General features: G+C 44.7%; 1 protein-coding gene across 1 annotated transcript in view; it reads right to left on the bottom strand.

The window, feature by feature from the left end:
- LOC146081253 (ATP-dependent translocase ABCB1-like) overlaps nucleotides 1–12,131 on the bottom strand; it is a 106,247-nt gene that overhangs the window by 53,738 nt on the left and 40,378 nt on the right. Inside the window, exon 5 of the mRNA XM_083189374.1 lies at nucleotides 1,006–1,197. Within this exon, the coding sequence (XP_083045500.1) occupies nucleotides 1,006–1,197 (192 nt within the window). The remainder of the gene's footprint in view (nucleotides 1–1,005; nucleotides 1,198–12,131) is intronic.

Raw genomic sequence — 12,131 nt, 5'->3', positions numbered from 1 at the left:
GCCCTTCGCCGCCCCCCCCCCCCCCCCCCCCCCCGCCGCGATGCTGCCGCATATGTACTAACATATGCGGCTGGCATAGCGGTGCGGTGACGGAGGCCCCCCGCGATACCTGTACACCGGTGTGCGGGGGGTCTCCGTCACCTCCCTGCCGCCACGCTCTCCCCTCACGCCGGGGACAGCTATGCATGCTGTCCCCGGCGCTTCCTCCTCCCCCCTGCAGCCGGAAGGATGTCCAGCTGCTTCACTAGGGGGAGGCAGGGCTTACCTTCCGGGGTCCAGGAGGACCCTTCAGGAAGGTAAGCCAGAGGGGGGGTCGGCGAGGCGGCGGGTTTGCATCGGCGGGCGGCGAAAAGAAGCCCATAGGCTTCTATAGGGTATCACCACCCAAAGGTGGCGATACCCTTCAGTGCAGTATCATTTTTGATACATTGGAAAATGCGGTAAAACCAGGGTTTTACCGCATTTTCTATTTGATACATCTCTCCCTGACTGAGCACCGAAGGCGAGTCAGCCGCAGCGCAGTTGCACTCTTGGGAGAGACGACAAATCCCCCCACTGATTCAATTGACTGTACAAAGAGCCGGCTATTGGCTACTGTGAACAGGATGGGCGAGTGGATGGATAGGCATGCTAGGGCGGCCTGGGATGCGTCGGACCCAAGGGAAGCAGCAGTGCCTGCTAGTCACTCTTCCTCTCTCCTCCTTCAGCTTCTCTGTAATGCGTCACACACTGGGGAAACATGCTGGAGAGGGGCTGGGGGGGGCTCTTGGTTTGTTGGGGCGCCACAAACTTTTTGGCAAGGGGGAGCAAAATTTATAGTTACGCCACTGGTCCCCCTATTTAGCAACTGATGGTGATAAATATGTGTAAAACCTTACTTAAACAATAAAGATGGGCCCCCTTCAGCTCTGGGTCCCATAGCAGCTGCACTTCTTGCACTTTTGATAGTTGCAATAGACAATTATTCCTGTACCGCGCAGCTGACAAATGACGATTTGTACTCACCCTGTCAGCCTGGTGTTCAGTTCTCCTGCATCATTTACATCAAACCAGCCGATTTCCTGCCTCAGAACCGCATGGAAAAAATTATTTCTTATTTTCTTAATTTGCCGGCCACCTGCCAACGTCCAACAGGAGATCTGGATGTAAGCAGCAAGAAGCACTCCAAATCCTAGGCCCGTGTAATAATAGGCATACCTGAAGTAGAATGATAGTCACGGTGTTACAGTATATATAATGTTCTCTTTCGTTTGTAGAATACTTATTCTCAATACATAATAGGTCTACAACCCCTGCTCTGCAGCCGTTGTGGTACTACAATCCCCAGGATACCACAAGAGCCAATACTAGCTAATCAGCCCTGGAGATTTTTGGGACTTTTTCGCTTTAGGCTAATGTGTATCAAATTTATCTAGATAATAAAATAGATTGCTGATAAAAAATGATATAATCAAGTTGGAAAGAACGTCAATTGTTCTGAACCTTGATGTCTCCAGCTGTGACAGAGATGCACAGGGGAGGGTGAAGGGTGGAAACAGAGAGATAGTGAAGGTGGAAGAAGGAGAACCAGAAAGTGTTGAAGAAGGGAAACGAGAAATGTGATACAGAGGAGAGTGATAGGAACCAATACAAAGAATGGAACTGTACTCAGGGTCAAAAGAATGGGCGGCTACTGATTGGTTGAGAGAGCTCTCAGCGGTCTCCCGTTCTTTTGTATGGAGTTCTCCTGCCGCCACCTGCCGCGGATGCAGAACGGGGAGAGCGCATCTCATTCCTGGCACTTCCCCGCTCTGCATAGAGGAGTGTGCCAGCAGAGCCTAGTATCGGATGCGATACATCGCGGGTGCTAAAAAGCACCCACTATGTGTCACTGACGGCTGCATGTACGAGTTATCCTACGTGCAGCCCATCCGACCTCCAATTCCAGTCTGATGCATCCGAACTAGTTGTGTACCTAGCACACCGCTGGCACACACCTACGGTATCTGCAGTGCGGGGAAGCGCCGGGCAGGAGAGGCACTTTCCCCGCTCTGCTTCCCATGGGTGGCCTCTAATTGGTCTCAGCCAATCAGTGGGCACCCAAATGGGAAACAGCAGATTTGTTGAGTGAGCTCTCTCAGCTTGAATGTTTTTTTTTTAATTCTCCCCCAACATCAAGTGCCAAATCGTAAGTGAGTGTCCTTCGGACAAGTTGGACTAGGTCATACACTGCACCCTTATGCAATAACACTGATTCAATGTATACATATTATTTACTGCCCCTTATGTTGTAATTACAGGAGTGCAGAGTAGGACCTTATGGGATACATACTTTATCCTCAATCGTCAAAAGACCGACTCTGGTATCCCGATGCGGATAATACCCAGTGAGGCTCCATAAAGATTCTAACCCTCTCCCTATCCACCTCACCCTATCCATGCAGGAGCCTAACCCTTCCTTCCCACAGCCTGACGCTAACCATACCTCCCCTGATGCTTAAATCTAAGTACCCCACTAGTGCCTAATCCTAATCCCCCTTCCCCAGACGTAACCTAGGCTGCCACGCATACTGACCAATCGCGGTGCTGGCTGTCGGAATTCCAGCATCTGCATACTGATCCTTTCAAAGTTCCAGTGCTGGTCTTCTGGAGGCAGTCGGAAATCGGGTGTCGGTATACAGACTGCCAGCATCCTGAGGGCCAGGATGCTGACCGCATCCCCCTTATACAGTGATTGAAGGGCCCATTTCTCATTGTACTGTATATTTGCAGCTATTTCCCCAAAATAGCCTCAATTAAGTATCCCCCAAATTTATAAAGGGACCACCACAGCAGGTATCTCCTATACCTGCTGTGATCCCCCGTTCCCTCTGGCAGCCCTGGACTTCCAGGATAAAGACCAAGGAGTCCACCTGTGCATGCACAATAGGAGACGGCATCTGCGTATGATTTTTGCCTCCAGGTGTCTGGTATGAACTTATCAAGAGCAATGACCTGCAAACTGAGGCAGGAGACATTCTGCTTCAGCACAGAACATAAATTGGGTTGGACGATTTCCACTACCACTAACCTGTTATTAGGGGCCTTATTCTAGTTCACTCTATCTGACAAAATCCTTCTTAGATGGACAAAACCATGTGCACTGCAGGGGGGCAGATGTAAAATGTGCAGAGAGAATTAGATTTAGGTGAGTTATCTTGTTTCTGTGCAGAGTAAATACTGACTGCTTTATTTTTACACTGCAACATAGATCTCACTTTGAAGTAAAATCCCACCCAAATCTAATTTTCTCTGCACAAGTAACATCTGCCCCACCTGCAGTGCACATGGTTTTGTCCATCTAAGAAGGAATTTGTCAGAAAGAGTGAACTAGAATAAGGCCCTAGATACCATGTGTGACCTTTGTCTTTTGCTTTTATTACTATATTATAGTGCTATAAATGTATTCACCTCATTTGACTTTCTTCATCATGTCATTAATTACTCTGTGGAATCAAAATGGATTTTTTAATTCAGGAATTCTTGTCAATGATCAACAGCCTGCTCTGCTCACCTTTACATACAGTACAGCCAGAGGAGCTTAGTAAATATATCTGGACCATGAACGCCGAGTTAATTACTAACCCGGTGTTCCCATAATAATGAAACTTTTCTTTCAGATGTTATAAAACAGAACGATGGGTCTCATTCAGCATTAGAGAATTAGACAATTCAGCGATTATGGAATAACTGCGCTTGCATACCGCTTGCATTGCACATGTATGGATCTTAAACACAACGTAGCCACAGTTTGACAGGAAGCTGGCGTTTGGGGACGGCAAAGCCTCCAGGATTTGCGTATGGATCTGCGAGTGGATTGCGATCCATTTGTAAATTTGCACGGGGCATAATTCTTTCTGTCTGTCTGTGCGGCGGCTTACTGCTCACAGTCAACTGAAACTTCTCAGATTAACGACCCGTGCTGAATAAGGCCCAATGGACGCAGGAACACTGACAAGCAACATCACCTTGTTTTGTTTTCAGGAGCCTAATACATTTACCCCTAGCATTCACAAATCCTGTAGTCTGATCCATTTGGTATTATTTGATCTCCGTAGACTGGGTTCATCGGACTGTGGCATGTAACTGCTATCCAAGGTTCCAAGTGCTACCCTGAAGTGTTATTTGATAGCCGAAACCCAGGCAATGATAAGACGGGGATGGATATTTTTATTTCCATTTGTTTACTGGAAAGGGATGTTTATTTTACAACCCCGCCTTAGTGATCACTTCCAACTCACCCCAGGGATGGGCTCCTTTCACAGCCCTTGTGTTTGCATGTGGTTATTGTTTTTTAATACGTGCCAGCAACCTTTCATTACTTACTGCCTTGGATAGCACCCACCGATAAGACATTATAAAATATGTCCATCCGTTGTCTGTGTGCAACATCAACATATCTATGGATGCTAATCCCGTGGCATTTTTTCAATCCCAGGTTTCGGGATTGAAAAAATGCTCAATCCCAGGATTTGCCTCCCCTCCAAAGCAGCCGCTCCGTACATTTACTTACATGTGCAGCGGCACACGCAGTCTAATCCCAAAATCCCGGGACTGGAAAACTCCTATACCAAGATTGAAAACCCAGCAATTTTGCGGCCAAATCCTGGGATCCCATCCCTGGATTGGCCACCCTAAATGCATCCCTGTCCATTTCTAAATCAGACCCTTAGGGGTACATTTACTAAAATGGGAGTTCTATTTAAAATGGGCTGTTGCCCAGGGCAACCAAGCAGATTCTACTTCTTACTGGATATATTTAGCACCTTGTAAAGGAAAATAGATACAATCCTATTTGTTGCTATGAGTGATATCCCGTCTTCAGTAGAACTCACGTCTTAGTAAATTTACCCCTTAGATTTATCAATGCTTGGAGTATGATAAAATGAAGAGAGAAATAAAGTACCAAACAATCAGCTCATAACTGCCATGTTGCAGGCAGGGTTTGCATACTAGACTTTTCCCATTTCGTATTATAACAAACTTTTTTTAATAAGGCACCACAAATTAAACATAGCAAAAATGTTCCAGAGACAGGGTATCAGAGTGGATTCGGTATGAAATCCCGACAGTCAAAATCCTGACAGGGTCAAAATCCCGAATGGGTCATAATACCGGCAAGGACAAAATCCCGACAAGGTCAAAATACCGACATTTAAAATCCCGACAAGGTCAAAATACCGACATATAGAATGTACAGGTGAAACAGTCAACATGACTTTCGGTCGACAGGTCGCGAGGTCGACATGGGTTTTTTCACTGTTTTTGGACCCGAATGTCGACACAGTCGACATGGACACAGTTGGAAGTGAACCGCAGCCCCTTCGGGCACACTATTTTATTCTCCCACCACGCCCTAGTGCAGGGCTGGGCAACACCGGCCCTCCAGATGTTAATGAACTACACATCCCAGAATGCTTTGCATTAGTTTTGCTATGTGGCCATGCTGAAACTGATGCAAGGCATGCTGGGATGTGTAGTTCATCAACATCTGGAGGGCCGGTGTTGCCCAGCCCTGCCCTAGTGGATGGTAGGGCATGAAATACCGCCTGTCGGCACATGTCGGTTAAAAAAAACCATGTCGACCTTGTGACCTATCGACCCAAAGTCATGTTGACTGTTTCACCTGTACATTCTATATGTCGGTATTTTGACCTTGTCGGGATTTTAAATGTCGGGATTTTGTCCTTGTCAGTATTTTAAATGTCGGGATTTTGTCCTTGTCGGTATTATGACCCATTCGGGATTTTGACCGTCGGGATTTTGACTGCATCCCATCAGAGTATAAGAACAATACTCCACAGCAGAACATACCATGCAGGTAGAGCCGCCGTCATCTATGCTGCCTATGGCATTTGTCTCGCCACAGTGCGAAGTGTCCATTGAAATGCACTATAGTGCAAGAACTACTTTACTGTACAACACTGTACTGCACAGTAGGTTAAATAGACATTATTCTGAGCAAATACCATTGCATAGACGTGCGTCTCATTACGCAATGTATAACGGGCTATGGTGATAGCGAGTATACAGTACCGTAGCAGGCCAGACTCAGGTTAACAAAATGGCTACCGGGATTCAACCAGGGCTTCATGGGAGCCCACATCTATGGAGCTAACAACGGCATAGTTTACACTTGTGTAAGGGTACTGCTGTCTGTGCATCTCATTATGCTACACTGGTTAAACACAGAATTACACTACAGTATGAATGACATACTGGACAGTACGAGCAGGCCAGACGTGAGCACCGAGCGGGATAACAAAAAGGCTACCAAGCGTGAAACAGGGCATGGTGAAAGCTCACATCTTTGGAGTTCCCAAAGGCATAGGTTTTGCATGTCTAAGGGGAATGGTGGAGGTGTGTCTCATTACGCTAGTTAAAACACACAGGGGCTGCTGACAAAGGCACAGATGCTGCAATTCGGAAAGTGAGGAACTGCGCTTTAATGAAATAGAGACACTCAATAATCACCGTCAATGAATAACAATAAACATGCGGGTATCAATTTGCAGATCATGTATGCAGATATATATCAAATTAAACCATATACCATATATAAACCATTGGTGTAATATATGGTTTAATTTGATCTCTCTCTGCATAGATTATTTGCAAATTGATACCCGCATGTTTATTGTTATTCATATTTTTACAGTTTTTTTATTGATTTTTTACAGTAAAATAAAATGCTAATTATTGCTTAAATACAAATGGTGTGAGACTCAGAATTGATGCAGCCAGGTTGCATTGACGGTGATTATTGAGTGTCTCTATTTCATTAAAGCGCAGTTCCTCACTTTCCGAATCTCTTTTTGGGTCCAAATACTTACTGAAATCCGAAATTTCCATAAGATATTTCTTTTTTTTGTTGGGGGGGGGGGAACAGTCACATTTGGGGACTGCTGCTATAAAAACAAAAATCTATAAAGGACCAAATTAAAATAGAGCCAGACTTTTAGTTTTATTTGTTTTTGTTGACAGACGCTGCAATGATCAACTGGCAGCTTCGGTGCCCTACCGGCACTGCTGTCCAACAGGGAGCTGAGCACCTGGCAGGAGCTGACCCACTTGAGTGCGGGATTGCTCACAGTCACCTCCCCGCAGTCTGGCGATGGCGCCCTGGCTGCAGAGGAAGCTAGAAACCCCTGCAAGCTGGGCAGACAATTGGAGGGGACCCCAGCAGCAAGGGTGCTTGCTACTTCCCTTGCCGTGTCATATAAATTAGTATCAGGGTGCAAAGTGTACATATAATCCCCATAGACTATAATGGGCCCATTAATGCAGACCCACCATGGGTTCTGAAGCTTACAATCAGCCATCTAGGGGTCTAAGAAAGTCAGGGTTCATATACCCTGGTAGCTAAATGTCTCCCTTTCCATAAGAACCCAGTTCTGAGTTGATTGGACCAAATTAAGCTTTAAGTCCATTTTAAGGTGTCCATAGGGTTAAGCTACAGCAATTCTATAGCAGCATTCGTTTACACCAGTGCTGCACTATATAGTTAGAGAAGGACAGATTATCATTCCAACCAGCAGCTCATTGGCCATAGTGGCTAAGGGACTTAGACGCTCACATAACTTCCCCATTGTCCTGTTTTAGCTAGCGTAATAAGACCAGTCACTCCCACCTCTCCCCTCCCCTGGGAGACTGCTCTTTTTAAAGTCAAGGAAGCCAGTGTGAATACTGTAAATTGCGTCCAAGTCCCCTAGCCATAAACCCCTGCAAGCTGGGCAGACAATTGAAGGGGAGAGTGGAGAGTGATAAACAACTAGCCAATCAGTCCCACAACACAACTTGTGACATGGCAGTTAGGAGCTGTTTCCTGGCTTTTTATCAATTTTCATGTTATCACTTTTCAAGATTAGTGCATCTGGCCCTCAGGGGTAAATTTACTAAAGGTTTTAAAAATGAAAAGATGTGGTGTTGCCCATACTGCAGTAACCAATCAAATTATGCCTATCATTTTCTAGGATGCAATAGAGAAATGAGAGACATAATCTGATTGGTTGCAACATCGCTTCTTTTCATTTTTAGAAGCTTTAGTAAATGTACTCCTTAGTATTTCCATGAGTCTAATAGGTCAAACAGGAACACACCTACAGAAGAATCAGTTCCCATTGGAGCAACTTTAATTGGCTCCCTTTAAAACCATCAGATAAAGCAGCCAATGATCGAGGCAGTTGTCACAAACCTGCGGCATAGAAAATCTGCTGCTGGGAAACAGGGTTTGTTGAGCCATAGACAATTTCTTGTATTATTATTATGCCAAAATATCAGTTAGGGGGAGATGTATCATGCCCTGCAGAGTAATGCCCCTTTCAGACCGCACTAAAAAAAATGGTATTTTGCCGATTTTTAACCGTTTTAAAACGGTAATCTGTGTGGTCTGAAAGGTGAAAGTGATTTTACCGTTTCCAAAAAAACGGGTTTTTTTGGGAAATGGTAATAAAGCAGGGTCCTACCCGTTTCAGACCCATTTTTTTTTGCGGTCTGAACGGGTCTGGTACCCAGGTAGCAGTGAGCACTATTGGTCCAGTGCATATTTAATGAGCCGCCGGCTCATATGCACTGCGCTGGCTCAGAGGGGACCAGCTAATGCTCACATACCGTGCTCACATACCGGGGCTGACTATGGAGCGACGAGTCCTTATATGCCCACAGCCCCCGCCCCGCGGCGACTGCACCGTAGAGCCGCCGCTCAGTCTCCGCCCTGCCAGCGTCTGAGCTGCGTGCGATCCGCAGACTCCATTGGTCAGTGAGACCGAGGGCCCGCCTGTGATAGGGAGACTGAGGACAAGATTGGGCGGATTATCTGTCCAGCAAGAAGCAACGGACGTCCAAGGCGCTCTTTGGCCATGCCCATCCCTGACCCAGCCCGGACACAGATCCTAGACTATTGGTTGGCCGCAGTGGGCAGAGTGTGTGGCGGCTGCCATGGCATCTGTGGACGGGTTGTAGGGGAGACTGGCATCGGGGTGGAATTGGCCGATGTGTGCGATCTGGTCGGGGAGCGGGGACAGGAGAATCAGCTCAGTCGTCTTTCTGCAGGGGTGACCGTAGTGAGTGGCGGCAACGGGCTGCAATTCGTTATTTCCAATCAAGCTCCGACCTCGGACCCGGCCGCTGCCTCCCAGAACATGGAGGACACCATTTACAGGTAATGCTGCTTTCACACCGCAAACCTGCTTTAGACCAGGTATTTACATACAATGTAAAAGGGGTTAAACTTGCTCTGACCCGTTTTAAAAAAAAACGTTTTAAATACCTGGTCTAAGCAGGTTTTGCGGTGTGAAAGCAGCATAATAAAGTGAAGAAGTTTCCCAAAGCAACCAATCAGCTTCTAACTTATTTCAAATACAAAGATAAAATACAATTCCAAGGTTATTGGTTGCTTTGGGCATTGTCTCTACTTTATCACTCTCCAAAGCCTGATACCTCTCCCAATGTCTTTCCCGACAGCATTGAACAGGGATCTGGGCAGAACAGGCCCGACTTCTCGTTCTGCCGAGAACAGCTGTGGATTGTCGAGGTCCCAGCCATAACTCGCTGATCCACGGCCGTATCTCACGGCCACACACCCCTTTTCGGCATTCGGCAGGTGGGACATTGAATCCCGCCTGCGGATTCTTAGTCGAACCGGCCAAGAACAGGACAGGGTCGCGGCTATTGGGCCAGCCCGACAGTCGTGACCCAGGATTGAAAATCCACCTTAGTGTTCTAGATAGTACGGTTGTGGGTATTACTGGTGTCCAAGAAAATGTATAGTCACTATCTAACTAGAAAGCTTCTGAGAAATAATAGATAATAATATATTATTACGTTAAGGGTGTAGTAATAAACCAATAAAAGTTGTACACTTAACTAGAGCGGTTAATAATGAAATATTCTTGGCAAGTGTATTCAAGCTGGCTGGGAAGTGTTCACTACCAAAAAAATGAAGTTTTATAAAGTTATTCAGGCATAAACAGTAAGAAGAATTACAGGAAGTCTCTCCAGGCTCCTGCGGAAACAGAGGAACGCTTCTCACCCACCCTAAAGTACCTGTCACAGTCTCCAGCTGCTCAGGACGCTAAGGGTTACAAAGGTGCAAAACATTCCCTGCTCCCAGCTGTTTTGTTGTGTCTGAGTGATTTCATTTTGCTATTAGCAAGGTGCTGAAAGTTTAGGTCTGGGTTCCACTATCCCTGAGGATAGGGGGGGGGGGGACGACATTACCCCCAACTAATGAAGGAATGCCCCTCCAAAATGTACCCCCCCCCCCCTTTCTCCATCTAATTTATGTAATCTCATTCAGTAAATTATAATCTCTTCTCTGCACCAATTTGCGCTCCTGCAATGCTCCTTCATTGCACACACACACACACACATATTATTATCCTTCATTGCACACACACACATATTATTATCCTTCATTGCACAAACACACACACACACACACACACTATTATCCTTCATTGCACACACACACACACACACATATTATTATCCTTCATTGCACACACACACACACACACACTATTATCCTTCATTGCGCACACACACACACACACACATTATTATCCTTCATGTCACACGCAGATTATTATCCTTCATGTTACACACACAAACACACACACACACACACACACACACTATTATCCTTCATGTCACACACACACACACATTATTATCCTTCATGTCACACACACACATTATTATCCTTCATGTCCCACACACATTATTATCCTTCATGTCACACACACACATTATTATACTTCATGTCCCACACACATTATTATCCTTCATGTCACACACACATTATTATCCTTCATTGTACACAAACACACACACATTATTATCCTTCATTGTACACAAACACACACACATTATTATCCTTCATGTCACACACGCACACATTATTATCCTTCATGTCACACACACACACACACACACATTATTATCCTTCATGTCACACACACACATTATTATCCTTCATTGCACACACACACACATTATTATCCTTCATTGCACACACAGAATATAATCCCCAGTGCACATACTGTTCATTATTATCCTTTATTTCACACACACACACATTATTATCTGTCGTTGCACACACAGATTATAATCCCCAGTGCACACACTTTATTATCCTTTATTTCAAACACAGATTATAATCCCCAGTGTCCCACACACATTATTATCTTTTATGTCACACACACACATTATTATCCTTTAGTGCACACACATATTATAATCCCCAGTGTCACACACACATTATTATCTTTTATGTCACACACACACACATTATTTTCCTTTATTTCACACACTAGTTATAATTCCCAGTGTCTCACACACACAATATTATAATTTGTTTCACACACAGATTATCACAAAAAATCCTGTTTTTACACACACTATCATCCTTTATTTCACACACCGTGTGTTTTTAATCCTGTGCCTCACACACATTATTATCCTTTATGTCAAACACACATTATTATCCTTCATTGCACATAGATTATTTCTCACACAGATTATAATCCTGTGTCTCACATACACATTATTATCCTTTATTTCACACACAGATTATAATCCCCAGTGTCATACACACAAACACAGACACACACACATTATTATCCTTTATTTCACAGATTATAATTCCCAGTGTTACACAGACACACACACACACATTAGTATCCTTAATTTCACAAACAGATTATAATCCTTAGTGTCTCTCTGTGTCACACATAATATTCTTTATTTCACACATACTGTACTATAATCCCCACAATGTCACACACACACATTATTATCCTTCATTGCACATCCATTATAATCTCCCAGTTTCACACACACACACACACACACACACACACACACACACACTTATCCCTTATTTCACACATTTTACAATCTAAATGTACACACACAGGTATTGTTAGTATATTTTATTTCATACACAGATTATAATCCCCAGTGTCTCACACACACACTATTATCCTTTATTGTATACAGTTTATAATCCCCAGTGTCTCACACACACATACACACATTATTATCCTTCACTTCACACACAGATTATAATCGCCAGTGTCACACACACATTATTATCTTTTGTGTCACACACA

This window comes from Crinia signifera, chromosome 5, assembly GCF_055691185.1.
Source record: "Crinia signifera chromosome 5, ASM5569118v1, whole genome shotgun sequence".
Classification (NCBI taxonomy): Eukaryota; Metazoa; Chordata; class Amphibia; order Anura; family Myobatrachidae; genus Crinia; species Crinia signifera.
Note: the sequence above shows the minus strand (reverse complement) of the source record. Positions and strands in the feature narration are given on the sequence as shown.